The sequence below is a fragment of the Colletes gigas genome, unplaced genomic scaffold (genome assembly GCF_013123115.1).
Source record: "Colletes gigas isolate AHSC1104 unplaced genomic scaffold, ASM1312311v1 Colletes_gigas_Sc00011, whole genome shotgun sequence".
In the NCBI taxonomy this organism is placed as follows: domain Eukaryota; kingdom Metazoa; phylum Arthropoda; class Insecta; order Hymenoptera; family Colletidae; genus Colletes; species Colletes gigas.
In genome coordinates, this window is record NW_025106640.1 from 6,895,735 (window position 1) to 6,919,728 (window position 23,994).

The window sequence follows — 23,994 nt, forward strand, 5'->3', positions numbered from 1 at the left end:
TGCATAATTAAATGAATGAAGAACTTTTGATCAGATGTTAACAACAAATATAAACGAGTATTTCAAAATATATTATACATTTTTAATATATGCTTTGTAATTAAATTAATTGTTTCTTCATCAAATTACTGTAAATTGAACGTAAAATTATACGATTATATAAATAGATTGAATTTTGTCTGATTACCAATGTGTTTTGATTTCAGTTTCGTCCGTTGAAAAACTATGCTCTTTGTAGACTGAAAGGAGCAGCAATCAATTTTCAACTAAAGGTTACATCTTATAATTTTTATAAACTAATGTGTCTATATACCCTATTCTATTTACCATGTATTATTCAAGTACTTCAATTAATACATTTTGATCGATTGCAATTTTATTAATAAATATCATAAATTTCTGGCAATAAATTCTTTGCAGTAAATTATTGTTCGCTAAACTAATCTTTCTTGAATAGTGGTTGTTAACTCCCCGGAAGTTGAAATGCAAGACGAATCTGTAAAATGCTTGCAGGTGTAGCAACGTAAAAAGAGAGGGAAATCCGGTGACGTCATTCAGCTAACTTTCCCGCCTTCCACTAAGTATGTATACACGTAATTATGTACAATTAATGATCCTAACGATTGTATAATCGTAAGAGTAATTGTTGCGACGAAGGGTGACGGTCGATTGTTTGTTATCCCTAATTTCCGGATGCAAGTTGTAGAAAAGTATATGTTCATTGATTTCTGTTCGAGTGTTCCGGATGAATGTTTAAATGTGTTATACAATTTATGGATGTTACAACTTTCAGACGGCACGTTTATCGAGGCAATTACTCGGTAATTATCATGTTGCGTTATCAATACTGTAATTAATGCTGTCCTTTGCGTTTGGGGGTTTTTTCTGTTCTGCTAATCTTAAACGCAAATCAAAAACCACACGTTACACGGAATCTAAAGCTGTGGAATGTCGTCGTCGGAAAGTTCAGAAAGTCAGGAAAATTCCTGTGACATTACCTGAATAAACTTACCGCCGTCTATCGACGTAATGTTAACCATTGGATGGAAATATTCAATGATAGTCGAATATAATAATCATATAATGCAATTATTAGAAGGACCTTAATAATTCTATTCGTGGTTCACCAAATTGCCGTAAGGAAACGAGAGTCACAACGGTAGAGTAGTTAAGTAATATAATGAGTTATTATTTAATGGCCTTGAAAGGCCAAAACATGTAGCGTTCACCTCTTTTGTGAATCTCGAATCGAGACAAATCGAGCCATTTTTTGTATATGTAACAAAGGGGATCACATTTCATAATTTTGATAGAACTTCAAATCGTTAATTTCCTTGGAAATTTTGAGAATTGAAAATGCAAAGTTAGGGTTAGGTAGCAAAACAATTATCGACTGAACCTCACCCTTTCACTTTACTTTTTCCATTCTTTTGTACCTGCGTTTAATTCCTCTTTTTTCCTCATCATGTGCGAATAGAATCATTAAATAAATACAAAATAGAAAAATACGTTCTTCAAATAGAAGTTAAAGCTTAAAAAAATCAACTTCATCATTTCATTGACGCTTTAGATCTATAGGTTCTCCCTTTCGCGAAAGATTATAATCACGTTTCCATTAATTTGTACAGTGAGTCATAATATTATTGACACACGTTACAGAAACTAATTATTTTAATATTTTGTAGGGTACCCTTGCAGTCTGTCTCGTACCACCTCAATAGGATTTAGATTCGATGATTCAGGTGGTGTATATGATCTTTGAACAGTTATATAACAGCCTCTTAAAAAATTTACTCTTCATGTTCCCCAATCACTTTCTAACTTTGCCAATAATTTTATGCCTCGTTTTTTTTACATTTTTTCGTGACAATGATCAATGTTACATACAATAGGAAGTTATGGAAAACGGAAATAGAGTCTTTGATCGAAGAACAACATAGTGTATAGATTCTTGCAAAAATCTACGCAACGTTCGATGGAAAGATTAAAGGAAGCGACTACCCGGATCTGGAAGTTTCTCCGTTCTTCTTCTCGCATCTCGCGTTCTAGATTTGTACAGAAGGTACTCGGAAATAAGAATGAACGGAGAGCAATGGATCGACGTTATATTAGAAAAAAATTATTTAGAATATTATTGTTTCGTCCTCTGCAAATTCTACGCGTAGTTTTACTAAATCTAAAACATCCTTGGTCGTTTCAATAAATTTAATTCCGTCGCGATGGGGCGCCCAACTTCGTCAGATTCCTTTGCAGTGTTATCAGCGGCAGTAGGAAATTTCCTGAAATAAAAGAAACAACGAATTAAAAGAGTGGTCTCGCAAAAGGGAATTCTCGTTGTTTTAAATATTAGTACGTGGTTCGTAATGGATTTCGCGACGATGACTCGCGTCGCCACGTTCGAGAAATTGATTTTCGATTCGACGGGAACATTGGCGGCAATCGGTGCGCGATTCTCGTTCGTGAAACACTGAGCTAGTTTACACCGAGCGTTGGATACGCGTACCAAGTACCTGCTTGATTTGTATCAAACGCTCGTTGTAAATGACAGTGTATTAACCATTACAATTACATTAATTATGATGTTTGTTCGAACAGTTATACAGATCAGTTTTCGTTCAACGTGAAACGTAATGTCATTTTATGACTCCAAATTATAATTTTTTATTAGCGAATAATGAGTAGAATGTTTACTTAAATTTTAATCCAGATAAGAATTTTTCCTATCTCTAGCTGATGCATATCCGACAATGAGATGTACATTTTTAAGATATAATACATCCCTGTCATTATCGTCTCTTACTAGACGCAACAATTTGCCAAAATCAAATATACTTTCGGATAAATTATTTGCAGAAGCCAGCCGATTTAAGAATAAACGCGAGACATTTCACAATGAACAAATAACAATTTAACTGTTCTATCGAGCGAACGTCGCGAGTAAATAAATTATATAAATAAATAAGAAATGGACAATCGATAATTATTTTTTTTTTCTTCATCTTTTCAGGTCCTCTTCAGACGTGGAGACTGCTTCAAAAAACATCTAAAACAAATATAATATATAAATTTAAACTTCTATAGGTGAGTTTTTTTTAATATTTTTCATACTTATATTTACTTTTAGATACTTATAGATACTTTTCATTGCCTAAAAGAACATCTTAGTTTAGGTTTCGAATTGCTTAATTGTAATTTGATTTAAATTTGTCATTAATTGTTTCTATTATTTGGATGTAAATTTGCCCAAATCTGGTTGTAAATCGGTTTGTTGTCAGCGTCGTCGAGTGGGGAATTACGAAAGGTAAAGTGTTTCTATGGCAAACCGGCTTGTCTTAGATTCCAATCTTCAGTAGGCTTCGTAAGGTAGTCGAGCCGCATCGTCGCATCCGAATCACGCCGTGAGTGACCAGCAAACGAAATGGCAAGAGTGCGGTGTGCCGTGTGTGCCACGATGCTATATAAACAATACTTGGCGCGAACCCCGATCAGTCGTGTTGCGGCGGCTGTACCTGTCGCAGCGGAATGTAATGGATCGTATCACAACAAACTAAACGAACCGGTTGTCCTTTTTTTCCGCATCTTTCGATACTTCGTGTTCTCATTTACCATAACCTTGCCTGCGACCGGGTTAAACACTTTTATATCTCGTACGACATCGACAGCCATCCAGTTGAATTATAGCCTCTTTGTGTACCGAAGTGACCTGGCGGGATGTCGCACGACAATTTGGGATTTACATCGAGCACGGTGAGTGACATTGTACCCGTACTTTACCCTCTGGCTTCGTTTACCTTTTCTGCGTGCGATGTTTTGACGCTTCTTAACTCCTCGTCATCGAGAATTAAACGATATTTGAATCAGCGCCTACGACCATTTGGTCTACACGAACGGTATACAGTGGATCAATCGAACAACTGAAATTTGTTTCACCAAACGTTAGAATCGAACAGTGAACGGTATCGAATCGAATCCACGCTCGTATGAATGTAATTCGTTTGGCCAAAGATCACGATTATTTTGTAAATAAATCATAGGTTATCCATGTTGACGTAACGTCTGGTGAACTTGATTATACCAGTAGATTAAATCTAACATAGACAAAATTAATTACATTTTCGATTGACTTGCGTAGTTTGAATTCATTCGCGAGCAAATTCTGCCTTACTTCAATTCTGTTTGATAATGGAACTTCTATGACAGTCACAGGTTCCGTACTTTGTTGTTATTTGTTTTCCTTTCTGCGGGTAAACTTTAACCATAGCAGAGCCAGATGGTTTCTTAAACTGCCGTGGAAGGAATTCATTTTCACCTTGTTGCTAACTTACCGAGTATATACGATAATATAGTAATTTACAAGTTGTGTATCGCGTAGTCATTTTAGACGCTCTCGCAATAGACTTCCAGAGCCTTGAACACTCGCAAGGAACCTCAATGTAAACAAACAGTTCGAAGAAGCGATAGTTCGATAACCGTAATTCATCGTAACGTTCTCTTAGTACGTATCTCGTACATTTTCATTGCTTATCAAGTCGATACAATATTTCATCTCTTCGGTATGTATAACTTTTATATCGCGCACCGTAGTTGGGCTTTTATTCCACGTAACTTCCCCATACGTTTTATTTGTAAATTGTAACCCATTAAAAAATTTTTATTCGCGAATAATATTTGCCCAACTGTATTCGGTGCTGTATACGCGTAATATTGGAAGTTCGTTTAACCTGTATCTCAAGATAATCGAATGTTGTGCATCGGACGCGCGATATCGACGTGGTCCATATTTTCTCTCTAACGTCGTTTCGATCCGTCAGGTGACGCGATCGCGATTTTCTCGTTGAATTTCCGCGAGAAACAATGTTGCTAGAGAGCCTCGTAATCGCCGTGGAATTGATCAGTCGCGAGTAATAGGTATCGCGAGGAAGGGAAAGTCTGTTGACCGAACGAAAAATTCAGCGCGTTGAAGGACGATATTGTTCGCAACAGCCGTGCCGCGAGATGTATTGCTCGTGAATGTACGGGAAGTATACAATTTAAATCGGGGGCAAGTTTTATTTTCTTACGTACGAAACCAGATCGAGTATCTGCATGTTCTTTCATTCGGCTTGTGCGTCATCAAGACGTGAAATTGGATAGAAAAAAGAAATTAATCGTTTCTTTCGAACGGTCAGCGAAACTGCGTGTCCTTCGTATCGCGATTATCACGGTGGTAGAGTGCAACTATCGTTTCGCTCTCGTGTTTTGCGGGTTTCAGTTTATGTCGGGGATTCCTCGAATTCGAACTTCGTGAACTAGAGAAATCGAGCAATTTTCGTATAATTACACTTTAGTTCTACGTTTATTCATCGTTCCCCCAGCGGCAATTGGTATTTTTGACTAATTATATTTTAGGTTAAGTTTCTCACATGTACCGGAAATACTTCGTTTCTATATGCAACGTCATTTCCGTAACATGTAGCAAGGACATCGAGTAATTCGTGAAATTTATATCAGGGATTGATGATCTGTGTGTGTTAATATTCTAAAATTAGAAATAAATAAGTGGATAAGGAATGTAAGGGGGGGAAAACAAATATATTCAACAGATTGTTTAGCAGATGTTTGAGGTTATCGAACAACTGGTACTACCGGAAGTCGTATTATAGAATTCACATATTGACTCTCGTATTTTATGATTCACTAGTCTTTATGATTCATTCGACGCCCAAAAAGTGTAGTATTGAAGAGATATAGAGGTTACAAAGTTTAATTAGTTTAAAATTTTGGAAATTCCCTGAAACGACGAATTTTGTTTTTTTCCCCTACCGAGTTACGTACGTAATCTATCCTCGTCGATCTGAGAATGTCGAACGGTACGAAGTTATGGTGTGATCTAATAGATTTCGTTACACCTCGAAACGTTGAGAGTCGAAGAAGGAAAACAGATAGTACCTTTTCCTCAATAACAATACCACCTACGATATCAAATATTTGTCATGTCGATTGCTTATATCAATCGTGTTCTACCTATCCTCTGTGTGTCGTTCTTGTTTTCGAAGATCGTGACCATCTGATAATGACTCGAGTACTGAGATCATCTTGGCCGTGGAACTTTTTAGGGAGTAACGTTTCGTCCGAATGGAAGAATCGATCGATTCGGTGAGATATCTGTTTTCGTTAAAGTTATCGAATTGGACGAATCAGCGGGAAGCTGTTCGAATTGTTTTAGATCGAAGAGCCGGATAAACCGATTTTGTCAGTAGGCGACGTCGTGATTGCATATTTATGAGCAAATCAGATTATCGGCGAGCAACGTGACCGATGAATTGTTACTCGTGTAAATTTTGATCGTCGAGATCGATCTACGCGATGGAAAATAACGTCTTCATATAGCTTGATCCGTTAGAGGAAATGCCGCCATTTTGTTTAAGACGAACGAACAGTTACGGAAGAGGATGGGAAACGAACAAAACTGCACAATATCATAGAGAAAATAATAGTAAGAAGCGCCCGGAACTTTGACACACTTTTCTACGCAAGCTAATGATTTGTTTGTGCTTTTTAGAAAAAAGAAACACGAATTTCGTCTTGAAAGTACCGTACGTTGATATTCCTATATTTTCTGGATGGAACGGATCAAAGAATAATTGAGAATCATTTAGGACGGATCAATTCTCGTAGGTATTTCTGTCAATCGCTATAAATAGAATCGTAGCTTTGTCTGCAATTGTACAATTTGAATATTTTCTACTTAGACGTGTACATACAATTTATATATAAAGTATATAAATTGAGTTACCCATTGTTTAGGATTTTTGTCTGTTCGTTCGGGGTGAACTAAAAATTTACTGAATAGACCTTGATTAAATCGCTGGTTCTGTTCATGTATCAGGAAACAGGATAAGGTGGGTGTCGTCGCACTTGTACAAACGTGGCTAAGTACTAAACAATTATAAATAAAACTTAATTCTGTTTTTCTGTTTGTCACAACGTCGCGGAAACGTCTATAGGCATCACAATACAATTTGTAACGTATTTCTAAGGTTGATCATCTTAGACATAATTTGTTGGAAATCAAATTATGGCACAAGCTTTACTCATATATTTTCTTCGTAAAAAGAGGACCCAATAGCGTGTAAAGACAGCGAATAAGTCTGTAGAAAATTAATGTGTTAATATTAGTTGATTAAAGTAAGAAGCATTCGATCGTACTCTTCTATTGCGTGTGCAATTAATCGATCGCTATATTGAGTGGATCGAGTGCTGTTTTTAGCGAGGCACAAACCTGTAACTATCGATCAGGATCATTCGAAGCATTTGCGTAGGATCCAGTAGGCGTTCCATCGACGCTAATCGCGTTGGACAATTTTCGATCGACAATGACTCGTCAATGATAAAATTATTCGTGCAGATAATCTAATTATTTTGCGCGTTGTAGTAAGTTCTATGTATTCTCGTGATCTGTATGTCAATGTTTAGCTACAATTCACGGTATCAGTTATTACGAGGCATCCGTGGAAATGTACAGGCCAATTAAGCGAGTACTCGTGCAACTTTGACATCAGTCGATTATGGAAATACACAGTAATAATTTTTTATGGCAAGAGGGCCAATATTTGCCCGCGGTTACGTTTGTTTAGCGTCTTACGGCGAAGTAAACGTACGTTCTATTTTGCCCCGAACGTTGGACGATTTTTTTTAGATGACGAAACGTACCGTTTGAAACGTTGTAGCGCACGTGTATAAATATTGGAAAACTATATGGACGTGTTATTAGAAAAGCGTAGAAATGCATCCATACTTTCCCAGCGTGGCAATAAATCTTCGAATAATTCATCGAGCAACATACGCGAATCCGGCGGTATTAACCTTTACTAATATCGTCGCTCTTGCAACAACAGTGTATCGTATATTTCATATTGTCAGTTAGATAAACCGAACCTATCGCTGTACACGTGATAGGTAGTCCAGTTTTGAAGACCTTGTACATGCATTCTTGTTTGCAAAATGATTACATGAGTACGTTTATCATTATTAATGAATCGTGATAAAAGCACGACCACGTGTCATCGATCGTTGATGTACTTGTTTTCGAATTTAGAAATTGTTGCTAGAATGTGAGAGCACAAAAATTTATCAGTCATTCTTTCGATAAAAAAAAACAATCATCCTGTGGATGTTAGATCATTTACTTATAATAATAGTTCGTAATAATCAGAAAATTAATAGTAAATATCGAAATAGTATGGAGTATACTGAAACTGAAACTAGATTTGATTTCTTGCTTTTTCTTTCACTTTAATAGAGATTCTAATAGACATTCTACTCAAAACGTTTTCCTTTATCGTCTACACTCTTATCGTAGAGTGTTTCTAATAGCTCTTGAGTTATCGTTAACACTTCTCAGTACTTACAATTAGAAGGCTCAATGGACTTTCGATAATGTTGTTCGATTTCATTCGAACACGAGTAACAGTTATTCGAATCAATCAACAATTCTGCCACGTGATCGAAGAGAATCGGTCATAATCGTTTTACGACGTCCTTATACTCCCACGCGTTTGGTAATCAGATATTTCGGCATCAATAAGAAGATTCCAAAGAGTCATTATCTGACTGATAACGGCGATGATACTCGTTACACCGCTATACTGTACATCTGGGTATACTAAAATTCCGACTTTGTATTATAATGATACAGGTCGAAGCGTTTACGATAAATTCCGTGCATTGTTTTTTAGCTTAAATTTATTTTGTACACGTTTATGTTTAGAAATGGAAATTAAATATTAACAACGAGCTGTTACCAGATTTCTCTGACGGCGTCGATGTAATCCACCGATCAGACACCGTGAAATAACTTTCTATTTGGTTGGCCAATAAACTTCGCGAGTCTTCCTTATATTTTATTATTCGCAAGAAACGCAACGCGCCGCGACGCCCTTTTTTCTTTGGTGGCAAAAGCAAATAGGCAAGAAGACGCGTAGCCTCGTTGGAAAGCAACGCGGGACAATGAAAACGTAATTTAGTTAGCGCCGAAATAAACGAGAAAAGTACCAAGTACGAACGAACACAATTTTGGCGCGAATGTAACATTGGAACGATTGTATCTTTTTTGTGGAATGCGATTGTGAAATCTCATTCAGATACGATGAATATTATTTATCTATTAATTCGATTAAATAATTAAATTTAGAGATCTAAAAGCAGTCGAACAGACCCAGCTACGCCACCGTCGTCGCGTATATTAATTTCTATTTAAGTTTCGCTCGGTGCATTCTTGAAGACGAAGACAGACGACTAGAAAACTCGCAATAGTGTACTTCTATTTTAGATAACGCCACGTATCTGACTCTGTTATTTTTAAGCTTCTATTTCATAATAATTATCCGCGCACTTGCAAGAAGACAATGTTAAAATACTTATTCGTAACGAATACATTGTATATGTTCAAGAATTTTTTTTTTCCTTAACTTTCGGAAGGTCATTTTACATAGAATATTCATTAGAACTATTCAAGATAAAGTAATCGTCCGAGTAATAATCGGTTGGTCGAAAAAGCATAAAATATTCTGTTCCAGAGGAATGGACAGAAAGTTCGTTTTTACCGATTGTTTACTTTCATTTTTGCAACGCTCCAAGAAAATTCGTCGAGAGATTTTAATTCGCGCGGTACACGACGCGAAGAATATTGTTCTAGGAAGACCGTAGCTCATTTCGCGAGATTTCCGGTTCGCTGGTAGCCTAGCTATTACTTGATGCTAAATTGCTAGATGTCCTCCTCTCGTGTTTCACGCTGATCTAATTAACCCTTGGCGTAACGCGTCACTTTTGACACGACATCTTCGTGCGGAGTACCTTGAAACACGGTTACACGCTGTCCCTGCCTCGAACAAGATCGATCATTCTATGCAACGTTGGTTGAATATTTTCGAACCAGCGTTGCAAGTCCTAGCTTTGGACTTAAGGATCACTGAGATCTTAATTTCCATTCGGATTTTATTTTCGTGCGTTCGAAGATCGGTCTTGGAAGCGAATTGGAGCGAGATTAGAGGGATTATTATCGTTTGATTCCACTCGACAGATACATACTCGAAAATGGCAGAACAGTGATAAACGGTATTAACGAACGACTTAAAATGAAAAAAGCAGGATTCGAGAGCTTTGAGGGATGCTTGATCCATGAGTGTATCACACCTAATGCAAATGATCTCCCGTTAAACGGGACAAAAGATCGATAAAACCCCCCCCCCCCACTCTTTAGCTATTAAATTTCCACCTGTAGTTTGTGTTTTAAAATTAACTTGCAATTGCAATTTTGATATCTTTTGACTTAAATGATTATTCCATTTATAGGTCTAGTTCGATAGTACGTTAATGGAAGATACAACGAATGAGTATTCGAATTAGAAAATGGCGCTCGACGTATGGACTTGGCGAATGCGATTCAGTCGTGACAAGACGTTTGTTTGCGATTCCTTTCTTCGATAGACGTCTGCCAGACGAGATAACATTTCGCAGAATACACGAACGCCTCTCAGACGCGGGTTTGTTTAAAAAAAAAACGAGTGTCAGACGATGGTAGACCCGATCGGTATCAGAACTGTTAATCTCGAAGACAATGATGGCGTCGGTGCTGGAAGAATAGCAATGGAGGATGTTCATCTCGAGGGACAGCGTAGAAAGTTTTAAGAGATCCTGCATTTTATAAACTATACCCATACTTCATTTAACAAATAGAAATAATTACAAAAGAATTCGTACAATTTTCCTTCGAGACTCTAAAACTAACTATTTCACTGTTTATTCGCTTCCAAAGACGATCAAAATCTGAAAACATATAAGCTCCATTTAGACTGACCATTTTGTCCAACTTTGTACGAATTCTTTTTTCAAATTCAAATCGAATCGAACGAGGTATCGAGATATTTTCAACAGACTTTCGATTTAACGGTTCGCGAAGCGTTCTAGCGACTGTTTATTACGCGAGTCACGCGTATTAGCGCGTATTTCATAATTGGCGATATTTTTCTGCCGCGCAAAACCGCGTTGAATGTCCCCGTGAATTTTTTTTTTCACTCGAACAAAAACAATAACATCGTAATGTCCCGCGAAAATTGCTCGAAAAATTTACACAGTTTGCACGGACGTTGGGTTTCGCGGATCGTGAGACTAGAATTCGTCCTTAACGCAGAGCTTTCAAATATTTTCACGCGTTAGAGTATGGTTGGCGAGTTGCAGAACAATAACGGTCGTACTTCGGTTATATAAAGGACTAGTAATAATTTAATTCGTGTGTTGTTGATTAACAGATCTCAATAGCATCGATGCGTCATTGGGAAACGTTAATCATCGGCGTTCAGCGTGAATTAAATTATAACGTGCGTGAAATATCGATGTAACGTTTCTCGCTGTTCATTCCCGATATAATTTGTAGACGAGCGTCGAACAGCTTCTCGGAAGACGATAATTTATTCCGTTCCTAGGTTCTTCGAGGCCTTATTTATTCCGTTTATATAATTCCTTCGTGACATTCCTGTCATCGGCGTTGTCGCTGATAAATGACAATAATCAATTCCCGGTAGGAGGATTCATCCGTCTGTTTACAAAAGAAATATCACCCGTGCGAGGAATAATATAAAAACAGCGCGAGACATCCTCGCACGGATTTGAATTTTAGCGTATCGAAAAGGTGCCAAAAATAACTGAATTTTTATTGGTATTCTTCTAGTTAGTGTATGATTGTTATTCGTGCACAGAATTCCCCTCTGGCTGCCTCGAGCAACTGGTTGGTAGGATCAGTGGATAGAGACATTCTTGATCAGACACGCGGAGTTGTACTTTGCATCTTCAGTGATGTGGCAGTACAATCTGTCTGACACGCTAGTCGAAGAACAGTTTAGAAGAGTTGGTCGTCGATGTCGATCTTAGGACACTCAGAAATTAAAGAATACGCTTCTCTTCGACAGAAAAATGTTTAACTATCTTAAAACTTTATAGAATAGTAAATAAGTTTCGAATCTTAGTCGTCCACAGTATTTGTAAATATTTAATTTATTTTTTCTTTAAATATTAGTCAAGTTGAACTGTATCAACCAACTTAAAAAATTCTTAAAAAATTATGGTATTTACAGATACTGAAAGTCGAGTCGCGTAAACAAATTAGCAATTGTTAGCGAGGCGGCGGGATTTTGGTATTCATTTTTTGTACACGCATTCGACGTCCTCGAACGTAACGTTTAACGGCGCTAATTAACGAAAACGCGGGAAAAATTCTATACGATGTTTTATTATTTTTAAGGTTTCGCGCGAAACGATGACTCTGTTACTTTTGCATAGACGCGAAAAAAATTTAATTGAGGTTCGCGAACGTGTGATTTTTTTTCTGTTAACACTTCTTTACGGACGAATCTTTGTAAATTTATTTTTTTCAAACGACGCAACGAGCGAAGCTATTTGAGATCCGCGACCCGGGGTCCCGGACAGCCGAGACAGATTGAGACTTCCGGTTCGCGGGCCGCGTAACGCGATCCTCAAAGAAGCTGCTGCGCCGGCGAATATTTGGAATGCTTTTCTCGACGTAACACGGTTGACTCTACCGAGGTGTCAACTGTTGTCGCAATAAATTATTTTACGACGCCTTGAACTAGGAACACGTTTCAATATGCTTATCGAGCGCCATAAATCTATAGAAATTAAACAATGTTTTATCTTTTTATTACCGCATCCGTTGGTAAAATAGCTGAAACGATTAAGATAAAGCTTGTAACATATTTATAGAATGCGTCCGGATCAAAATAATTTTTAAACGGTGTTAGAAAAAAAAATTGATTCTTGGTAGTTAGCTCATAGATTAAGCCGCAACTTCCGATATCGATTCGAGCAGAAGTATCGAACAGGGAAATATTAATCTTGGCAACCTCGTTTTTATCGTTAAGTTTTATCCGTTAAATTCACCGGATTAAATACATATAATCGATGATTGGACGAAAAATGCGGGGAACGCTGTTGCTTCTCGGTAATAATAATGTAATAAGCCTAGAATTTTTTTTCCCCTGTTACTGATACCGATCGATAATTTCTAGTTGGTAAATAATAGATCGTTCCTCCGAATGCCATAAAACAGCATGCGTCGGAGGAATGTCAGCCCCGGGTAGCCTCGGCACGTGCTTCGAGGTGATCCCCCTCCGGTTGTCGTCATCGTTTTTTTATCGTATCGACGATTTTCACGAGATAACCACCGTTCGAAGACTCGATAGCGCGGCTTTTACGACACGCGTCGATCGATCGTCGTAAACGGAAAATCCCATTTGGTACGGCGATCGAGGGAGCCGACGACGGCCAGCTGCGGAGATGGAAATATTTGCGCGTATGAGATCATTGAGTGGCTAGATCTTTCGTAACACTTTCGCGGTTCGATTGTGCCGAGCGTATCCGGTCGATGGCGCAACGAAGTTTACTCGCAGCCGCTAAAAATCGAAATTGCCCGCCAATGTCGTCCGATCGATCGCCGCTGCGCTCTCTGTTACGCGTCTCCAAACGCACCAAACATGCATTTTCTCAATCAGAGACGGTGAAACTTTTCGTCTGGATAGAAATGTGCTAAAAATTGAAGTTAATAACGCGTGTTTGGTTTGTTTAGTAATGCAACGTTGATCCTTTAATCTCCGTTGACACTCGACGTTTTTGCAACGCTTTGCGTAAAATTAGTTCTCTCGCGCTGTGAAGCCTCGGGGTGGAGCGCTTAAAAGCTAAAAATAGGAGATTCGCGTAACAGGGAAACATGGAACATTATCCTCCTCGGTATCAAATTAATGATAGCGTAAGAAGTTGTTCAGCGATAGTTTAAACATTTACGTCTTACCTTCTATGTATAGCATACCCTCGAAAAAAATTCGCAGAAAACGATCCATTGTCGCGTTTTGTAAACACCGAATAAAGCGTGTTATCAGTAGATTGGAGATTTTATGCATTTACGAGGCATGCAAATATGAAGAAGTTAGATAAATGTATGCGGAATACACATTATATAAAAGGACAATAGAATGTATCGCGCAACTTGTAAAATTGTAAAATATTTTGTTCTACGTTCAGTTATTTCGATAATTTCGAAAAGTTAAAAGAATTCGATTTCGATGGACGAATTAGCGGGAAATCGATACGCCGAACACGATTAGCCGCAGATTTATGCGCTTATTGTAGAAATATCCCTTGGTCACGTATGTATACACGTTCCAAGCACGTTCCAATCGCGAAAGAATCGTTTGCTCGCTCATAATCGCCGGTATGCACGGGCGCTCGCAGTCAAACGTTTCAACTACCATTCATCTTTGACCGTGAATCGCGGCTGACAAAGAATTTCCCGATCAACGCCGTCACGGTGGATCGTATTTACGTCGCACATCTAACACCCGACGCCTCGTTAGCTGATTTTTATCAGCGACAATATACGCAATCGGTCGTACGTCGATGAAAATTAATCTTTGATGGCAATTTAACGCGTTTGCATTAATGAGGCAATTGAACCAGTGGAATCGATTAGTCGATAGAATAGGAAAACGAGATATACTGTCTTTTAGTGTCAAATTGCATACTAATTGATGAGTGTTTTTATCGGGATACGAGTATGATAAATGACTATATTATAGCTGCAAGAGATCGTTTAATCGGGTTCTCGACTTTTGGCAGCTCTGGAACGTTTGCAAAAATATTTAAATTATCTTATTACCAAAAACAAATATATTTATTTCCATTTTACTTGTAAGAAAGTGAGAACATTCAGCAAGGAATTTTAATCTCAAGACTTTCAATGAATCAATTGCTAATAGAGAGTTTCTTTTCAGGTTGTTCTGGACGCCAATAAGTGGACCGAGTCGACGAAAAGTAATCAAAATGGGTACGATATCGCGATACGAATTTTTAAGTCATACCTAAAAGTACGCCTCTTTTGATAATCGCCATGGATTGTATTTTAGTTACGAGTCAGGACGCCACAAAGGCAACGTCTATGTCCTGGAGCTGGAGGATAAGAAGAAGAGCGTGCAAGAGTACGAGGAGGACTATAATCCTTATGATCACAGAGTGGTCGAACATCCAACGACGTGAGTTTCAATTAACATCCACCGTCATTCTATTCCCCTCGTCTAGTTAGATTGATTTGTTTATTTTCCACGTGGTGTAATCTTCGTTGGTTTGTAGGAGAAATTTTCACGCTGATACACCGAGAAACATCGAGAGGAGATTCTCCAACAAAAGAAATAATCAACTTTTCATTAAATCTTGCAACGCATAAAAAATGTTCAAGCTCTTCTTTGTATCACGAATAGACTTCGGAAGTTTTCAAAGGTTTCTAACTTCTGGAGAAAGTGAACAGAAGTGCGATCGAGGCTCGAAATTCGCGGCGCTGATATATCCTTTCTGATCCGTTCAATTTCTTCGCGACTTCCCGTCGCGGATCCAGGGATGGAAAGGAAAAAAAAATTAATGTAAATCGATACGTTCGTTCGCCTAACGCAATCGCGAGCATTTGCATAATGACGTACGCCGCACGAATGCGAAACGGCGTATCGTTTATTCCGACCGCGTTTCTCTAGACACAAATTACACGGTAATTTGTTGGGGCGATTAGTCATGAAGCGGAAGAGTAAGATTGTCCTCCGAGAAACCGCTCGTTGCCGTCGGTTCCAGAAACGGCGAGACTCGCCGTTATCGTCGCGGAAGGGAAATAAAAAAAAGGTCATGTTACACTGTCCCGGCCTAATTAAGTCGCGAAAATAATCGAACACCTGGAACTTTATCCGTTCGAACAAATTAACAATTTTTACTATCAAGCTTCATTATAATTGGAGCATGGATGACGATGATTTCAGGAGCGCCGAGACGTTGCTCCATTTGTTGAAAGGCAGTTTGGGTACCGGGATCCTCGCGATGCCGAGGGCCTTTCACAATTCGGGCTACGCAGTTGGCATAGTGGCGACGATCATCATAGGTCTGCTTTGCACATACTGCATACGAATTCTCGTCAACTCGCAGTACGAACTGAGCAAACGGAAAAGGGTGGCGTCGCTGACCTATCCCGCGACAGCGGAAGCTGCTCTGACGGTGGGCCCAGCGCCATTCAGGCGTTTCGCGAAAGCATCCGTGTAAGTTACTCGATATTAAAAATTAATTCAAGGACCCCTGTGTCACTATAGTACAGCACTCTGGTAATTTAAAAAACTGTGAACGCATTGGTTCGTTTCCAGGCACGCGATAAACCTATTCTTGATGATATATCAGCTGGGGAGTTGCTGCGTGTACACCGTGTTCATCGCCACGAATTTGCAAATGGTCAGTACACCAAATTATTTAACGAACCTTACCTCGCATCCGTTCTGATGGAATTCATGGGAGACGCGGTCGTTTTTAAATATCTTTCTCGATAATGATACTTTCTTTGCCCGTAGGTCGAAGAATAAAAATTGTGTATCCATTCAGATTCGTTCTCGTAATCACGCGAATATTTCACGGCGTACGATGGTCGGATCTCGTCGCAAGAGCAACCTCGCTGCTCTTGTTATCCGTGTTAATCCGGTTTTTACCGCGAAAGAGACCCACTCGAACGCACGCCGCGGCTCTAGACCGTGTGGGCAGAGGAAAAGAAGCATGTAGGTCAGGGAAACACGACGCGAGGAATAAACGATTAGACGGCGCAACGAACGCGCCAACGATGCCAAGTCAAGGTGATGATACGCGTACACGGCCAGGTTCGTTGACATTTCGCGAGGGTGGGACGCGACCGTCCATTAGAGACTCATTTACGAGGACGACAGCCGTTTTCGGTCGTCACGATCAGGAAACATCGACTCCTCCGTCGAATGGTAAAACGGGGCCCTGAACGATCGCGGAAACGATTTCCAGCCAACTTCCTCGAGACTCGGTTTCAGTTTTAATGCAGCCTTTTTGCGCGGAGTTTCTTCCACTCCGAGATAATGATAACCCCTTCGTGCTCGACGGTAACTCGCGTTTCCAGGATATTTTAGAGTTAATAACTTTGCGATTTTATCAGTTTCAAAGTGGTAAAGAAAGTCCCCGTAAGCGGAATTTATTTAACAATTAATCAGCCGACCATCTTCTACCGACTACGTTTCCCCATTAGCTAATGTAACGTTACGTGAGAAATTACGTCGCGTGGACTTCCGCGAGGACTTTGGTTCCAATCTTCGTGTTAGTAAAAATTCGTTTTACTTTGATCAACCGCGTTCTTGAGAATCAGTAGTCGGTAGGAGGAAATGCGAACGTCCGCCGATGATGGGATGATTCACGGACGCAATTTTGTTGCTTCGAATCCTCAAGGTACGTCGGAATAATAATTCCACGCGAGGCGCGCGGGTACTTCCCCGTCCACTTGGGGATTCAATGCAACGCTCGACGATCGCTGTAAAAGATCCGCCGACACGAATATCGGAAGGACTCGGTTCGACTCGTCATAAATCTCGAGGAAAAGGTCGTTTCCAGTCGCTGGTCTCGGTTCCGTTTCGCTTCGATGCACCTCCACGACGAACAACGACTAGATTGCATCGTATATGACGAACGAAAGATCCACAACCTCGTATCTAATTTGTCTTACTCGCTACAAAGGCAATTCCAATGACTTTTGACCATTCTAAAAACGACTAGTCGATCGGTCTTCGCCAGTCTCTTCTAACACACGAGTTTTCGTTTCACGATAGAAGCAGTCGATAATCGACCAAGCGGGAAAACAAGGATTATAGAGACGCTGTTGAATTTCACTCGATTAATTACCGCCGTTAGCTCCTCGTTTACGTCGTCGCCGCGCGTAATCGGTTGCGTAATTGATGGGACGCGGGAAGATTGGTTGATCGTGTTCGTGGAAAATTCTTTGGCGTTCGCGGGCCCGACCAGTTTGGAAACTGGACGAAGAGGACCGTGTCGGTGTTGGTTCAGCCAAGGCACTGGAACGCGTTGCGTACTACGCAATGTAATGGATAGTTAGCGGCATAGTTACGACACGTGTTATTACGGCAAGTGGATGGAGAATGTGGATGCAACGGGCACCGTTCGCGAAAACCTGAATTCCCACCGTTGGATCGACAAGAGCGTCTCGTAGAACGCATTCATCCTGCCCGAGCGTGACTTTTACGAGAAGAGAACCGTGACCCATAGCTCCAACAATGTTGCTTGATTTATAGCCGCGCTCGCGAAGACGTACGTGAACACTTGTTGAGCATGTTTTTACTGTACATAACGGGGGAAAGCATCGACGCGCGCGTGTGCGTTCACTTTCGTTATCGTTTTTCTTTTGTCGGGAATTTTATGCAATTTATAATTATTATCGCTACGCTAGTCGATCGCCTAAACATCAGAATTTTGGACAACCATTTGATACGTTAGACGATAGGATAGCTATCCTACTATTCTGTTTAGTTTATTTGAACAATTAAATGTCTCAGATATTATACGGTACAACCGGCGACCGGAGAACCGTGACAACGTGGAGTTACGCGAAATAGTAAAGCAAAGATGTAATAATATCTGATAATACGCTAGCGGTAATATTCAGACACTTTGTGGTAATGATGCAATGCGTTCAATTTATCGGATTACACGGCTTCCAGTTTCCCAGGCGATTAAATGACAATCGTGTTCGCCTTCGCGTAATTTCTGGTACCGTAACGAATCGCAGGGATGATTTCTCGGTCGAAAGGGTGGCGCGCGTGGACTCGTTTACGGTAATATTTCGATCCGTCGTTGCGTAACGCGAATCGAACGATTAGAATCGGGTTCGATCTGGTTATGACAGGAAATCGGTCGTAGTTTTTTGCGCGGATGGAAAAAGTTCAACAATTTTTCAACGAGGCACGGTCGTTCGTGTTCGAACCGTCGCCGGGACCGGTTTCGCGTCGGTTTGTTCCGCGATGCAATCGATATTATTGTAAATCCTGAGAGATCGAACGCGTATGCAAGTTACATTGTCATCGCGTCGGTTCGTTCCGACGATTCCAGGCACGATCGCCCTTCAGTGATCCCGATCGAGGCGTTCTGTCCTCTTAAGCGTGCATCCTGCGTCGAAACGGATGATTAGAACAGAAGGAGCGAACGATCGCGGTCGCGGAGACGTAATAAAAAAGGAGATATACTGAAAATGGGACGGCTGAAGGCGTTCTAGACAGCTGGAGCGGCATTTCGATGCGCTGGTTTCTTCTTCTGGCTGTCTTCGACGATGACGAACGTCTTTGCTATCGACAGCCCGACGGGGAACGCGCTAAAACGCTGTTCGCGACAGTTAACGGTTTATTATTCTCGTCGGCGCGATTATGAAAATCGATCCGCGGCACAGTTGCGAGCAACAGACACTTTTATGTTCGAAATAATGAATCACGCGGGAGCAAACGCTTGTAGGAAGGAATCAATCATACGTGGTTGCGCGAAATACGAAATCAATTACAATTATAAAAGAATGCCGTTGCATAACTAGTATACTTTTTAGTGTTAATTTGCGTATACTTACGTACTACTACGTTCGACGTGTTACTACGTCTGACGTATTATTACGTTCGACGTATTATCTCGTCTGACGTATTATCTCGTCTGACGTATTATTACGTCGAGGCCTGTTACTGCTTTCGACGCATTACTACGTCCATTTACAAAACTTATGCATTCCCGAGCGCAATGTTGGACGTGTCAGTACGTCGAGCGTAGTATATCGTCGAACGCGTTGCTCCATTGACCGTAGCAGGACGTTGTACGGTTTATTACGTCGATGGTATTGCTATATCGCGCGTACGTAGCGCGCGAAGCGTGACAAAAGGCGGCACGTAGTAGTACGTCAAATCGGGAACGTACTGTTACGTAAAAGCGTGTAACGTTCTGCAAGATGCGTTCGCATTTAATCACCATAATCTAAATAGAATTGCACCGTACGAAACGGCATTACGTGATCCGCGTTTTATACTCGATTAACGAAACCGTGGAATTACTCGGTCGTTTGTGCGCGAGCCAGAGCCGATCGAGGCGCGCGTTTCGAACCACGCTCTCAATACGGGGCCGTTAGGTAGTTTTCCGTACACACGCCCTTCGCCGCGAGGAAAGCGAATTGTGTTCTAGTTTACGACGACCCGTACGATACACGTATCGAGTGCTGGGGATTCGTAACAGAATCGCGGTTGCAAACGACGGCGTATCGAATCGGTACGATACACGAAGAAGGCAGACCTGGCCTAGATAGCTACGAGGCTGCGTGCAAAATTTTAGCGCCAACCGGCGGAACGTTCGCGTGTCAAACGCGATTAAAAAAAAATAATGTATTATCGGGTCGTTTCCTGTATCGAAATTTCGATCTCGAGATTGCATTGGAACGCACCGCTTATCGCACTTTCGAACATTTTTTTACGAACGTTTGAGAACACACCGAGTTGCGCAATCGATAATTTCTTTTATTTTGCTCGACGAGGTTCAAGTTAATTGCCAGAAATGTATACTTAATTGGACGCGGGGCGATAGATACGATAGAATAACGTGTCCGATAGGACGAGCGTTGTGTTTCAATCGTGGTGCTATCAGATCTTAGATCGAGATAATTAATCGCAAAAATACACTCGAAGAAGATGGTTTATAGCAATATTTTGGCAACATTTTCCATTCGATCGTTTTACGTAACACTGTCTGCGCTCTTTCCTCCGCGGAATGGAGAATCGATTTCGTGCGAATTCGAATTAACGGTTGCGCCTAGAATTTAAGAAACACGAAATAAAACGCGCCTACGTGCGCGCGTTACGCGCGCAATTACGCGACGCTTACGTAAAGACGCTTACGAGATCGTAAATGGGTACATGTTAAAATGTGTCGCTAATCATTTCCGGCTGTCCTTGAATCGGGAGAATAACGGGAGCCGATATCGATGATCTCGCGAGGCCGATAAAGATCGTTTTACTATTGTTAGCTGGACGACGCGATGACGGCATCAGTTCCTGACCGTAGCGATTTATTGAATTGGACAAAAACTATTCTCGGGTCATTCGAATGATGTTTACGATTTTTTAAAGGGACGCGTCGATCGTCGGGACGAGCGTAAATCTTCGTTCGATAAACGTCGAGCGCTCGATAACGCGAGATTTACGGTGCCGCGAGTCGATAGGAAGTAGAAAGCTGATTGTCGCCGTTCTGTCTCGGGATCTTGACCGATGAAAGTTGGAGACTTGAGAGAATTCTAGAGAGAAAACTCGTTCGATCGTTTCCTTGTCCCTCTGAGTCGGAATGACGCAAGTACAGTTGCAAGCGTTGACTCATTTTCGTAGTTAAAATTGCTCGACGAATCGGCGTATTGTCGCGAGAAACAAGAAACGGTACCGGATTTAGGGGAATGTGGTAATTCGAGCAAGTAGAATGCGAATCGACGCGAAGTGATTTCGTCCTACGAAGGCTGAACGTTTAATACCGCCTAGCATGGAAAGTCTCTTTTCTACAGTAAAAACTACGTATCCTAAATCAGACCTTCCTTTGTGGATCAATTTTTTAATAATAAATGTATCAAATAACGTTTTGTTTGCAGGCGATGGACTCGCATCCCCCGAAAATCGACCTGAGGCTGTACATGTTGGCGATCCTGTTGCCCCTGATCCTCGTGAATTGGATCAGGAACCTGAAATTCTTGGCCCCGTGCTCGACGATCGCGAACGGCATCACGTTCGCCAGTTTCGGTATAATATTATATTATATCTTCAGGGATCCGTTGTCCTTCGAGGATCGTCAGCCTATCGGGCACGTCCAGGATTTCCCGCTTTACTTCGGCACCGTGCTTTTCGCTCTCGAGGCTATAGGCGTGGTGAGTAGTCATTCGTGCCTCGATAAACTACTTTCAAACTTCCACGTTGTTCCAAACTGGAGCGTCGATTTCCTTTACAATGGGAAGCTTGAAAAGTATCGCAAATATCTGCTGTTTGCGGATTGTCACTGTGGGTTCCAAACTTTTTTGGAAGGCTTCCCAGTCTAGGAAAAAATAGAATCAAAATCCCTCTGTACGAGATAAACGTTAGAATTCTCTTAAACGCTAAAAATACTCTTCGTTCGAAGCGTTATGCTGCTGCGTTACGTCATTAAGAAACTCAGGAATATTTATTTAAATTTCTAGATCATGCCGCTGGAGAACGAGATGAAGAGACCGAAGAATTTCATAAAATCCTTTGGAGTGCTCAACATAGGAATGGGCACCATCGTCGTTCTCTACACGGCCATAGGATTTTTCGGTTACATACGTTACGGTAGCGCGATTCAGGGCAGCATCACGTTCAGTCTGAACGATCCGATGCCCCTGGCGAAGAGCGTGCAGATCCTCTTAGCCGTGGCCATCTTCTTCACCCATCCGATTCAATGCTACGTGGCCATCGACATCGTCTGGAACGAGTACGTGGCTCCGATGATGGAGAAAAATTCGCACAAACTCTTATGGGAGTACGTCGTCAGGACCGTCCTTGTCCTTATAACGTGTAAGTGAACGCCCTGAGTCCTTCAATGAGCGCGGCGACGCCATTCGCGAAACGTTGGATGCTGATTACCTTGTAAGCCCTGCCATTCTGACGTCAATCGATGTTATTGCGGTGGAATTTCATTGAGATCAAACCTCTTGATCGTATTCAATTAGCTTTTCTTCTTTGTATTAATACGCGAAGCCGAACCCGTCGGTCTTTATAAATAGCGGCACAAGTTTTTTGTATAACTGGAGTCAAGGTCGGTCAGCATGCGCAATTGGAAACGTTGTTTCTTTAAATAAACGGAACGTTTCCGTTCTATCTTCGTGCATTTCGTAACCGTATAATAATAACGTATATGTCGAATGCGTCTAGTCTGATCCTAATTCTTCTTTTTTTCAGTTTTACTGGCCATAGCGATCCCCGAGCTGGAGCTCTTCATTTCCCTGTTCGGTGCCTTGTGTCTGTCCGGTTTGGGGCTGGCTTTCCCCGCGATCATACAAACCTGCACGTTCTGGAGCGTGTACACGCGCTCGGAACGAATGTGGATGGTGGCTAAGAACATGTCGCTGGTACTGTTCGGGCTGCTGGGTCTGGTCATAGGAACGTACACGAGTCTCCGTGACATAATAGCGAGCTTCTCGTGAAGCGCTTGCTACGGTGGATAACGAGGAGACCATGAACAAGGGAGGGGGTGGAAGCAAGTATAGGGGGAGGCGTTGTTCTCCGGAGGGGAAGGACGCGGTAATGTGATACGTAGCGAGGTTTCGTCGCCAAAAGAGTACCTAAGGATTGGGTCTGTTTTACTTCAGACCCGTGGATCTTACTTCCGTCGGAGACGTATTTCATAAATACGATCCGAGCGCCGCACGATATGGGATCGCGAGCTGCGGTAAAATAACGAAAGCGTAGGAAGAGAGAGAATAAAAATATGAACGACGCGCTAGCGTGTCGCGATCGGTGAACTAAATTTGAAGATGTTATTTCTATGAAATCAAGTTCGCCTGTTGACAAATAATTGTTTTTATTCATTTGTTGTAGCCGTGATTCGATGCCAAATCACGGATTAAGTGAATGTAGCAACGGATGAGATTGATGCGAGCGTGATTTGGATACGTAGATCGGTTTAAGTTACGCGAACGAATCGCCGAGCAACGGATGTTCGCCTGATCATTGGAAACGGTCGTCCAACGGTATCATCGTGCAACTATGATTCTTTGCCCGCGGGCAAAGAATAAAATACTCGCAATCATCTCGACCTAAGATAATTAGTACCATTCACCATTACATTTATTTTAATAAAACGATCTGTTCAGTGTTTTATATAGACACGTAGTACGTGACTATAAGTATCCCGTATCCTGGAATCACTAAATATCCTGATGTTCCTTGCGAGAGTAGAGAACCCTCCAACTTTCCAGCTTCGATGAAGACGATTTAAGATTAATCGACGGCTGATCTATGATCCAAGATGTGAGTATGAGTATATTAAACAGACGATAGTAGTTCTGGCTGCTCCACACCAAGGAGTAAAGACCGAATCCTAACT

At 41.0% G+C, this 23,994-nt stretch overlaps 1 protein-coding gene across 1 annotated transcript; it reads left to right on the top strand.

Annotated features, from left to right (window-relative positions):
* Positions 1 to 3,472: 3,472 nt before the first annotated feature.
* Positions 3,473 to 23,637, top strand: LOC122398142 (proton-coupled amino acid transporter-like protein CG1139). Its single transcript, XM_043397792.1, has 8 exons — positions 3,473 to 3,747; positions 14,820 to 14,872; positions 14,952 to 15,077; positions 15,846 to 16,118; positions 16,221 to 16,305; positions 21,530 to 21,802; positions 22,109 to 22,463; positions 22,848 to 23,637. Exons 1-8 carry the CDS (start codon positions 3,712 to 3,714, stop codon positions 23,090 to 23,092), a joined length of 1,446 nt encoding a protein of 481 aa, XP_043253727.1. The 5' UTR covers positions 3,473 to 3,711; the 3' UTR covers positions 23,093 to 23,637.
* The last annotated feature ends 357 nt before the right edge of the window (positions 23,638 to 23,994 follow it).

What these genes read in the sequence shown, in the direction of transcription:
- LOC122398142 (XM_043397792.1), top strand. Translation starts at nt 3,712, where the DNA reads ATGTCGCACGACAATTTGGGATTTACATCGAGCACG. An exon ending in CGTTTCGCGAAAGCATCCGT is followed by an intron (nt 16,119 to 16,220) that starts GTAAGTTACTCG and finishes GTTCGTTTCCAG; the next exon opens with GCACGCGATAAACCTATTCT. An exon ending in CGTCCTTGTCCTTATAACGT is followed by an intron (nt 22,464 to 22,847) that starts GTAAGTGAACGC and finishes TCTTTTTTTCAG; the next exon opens with TTTTACTGGCCATAGCGATC.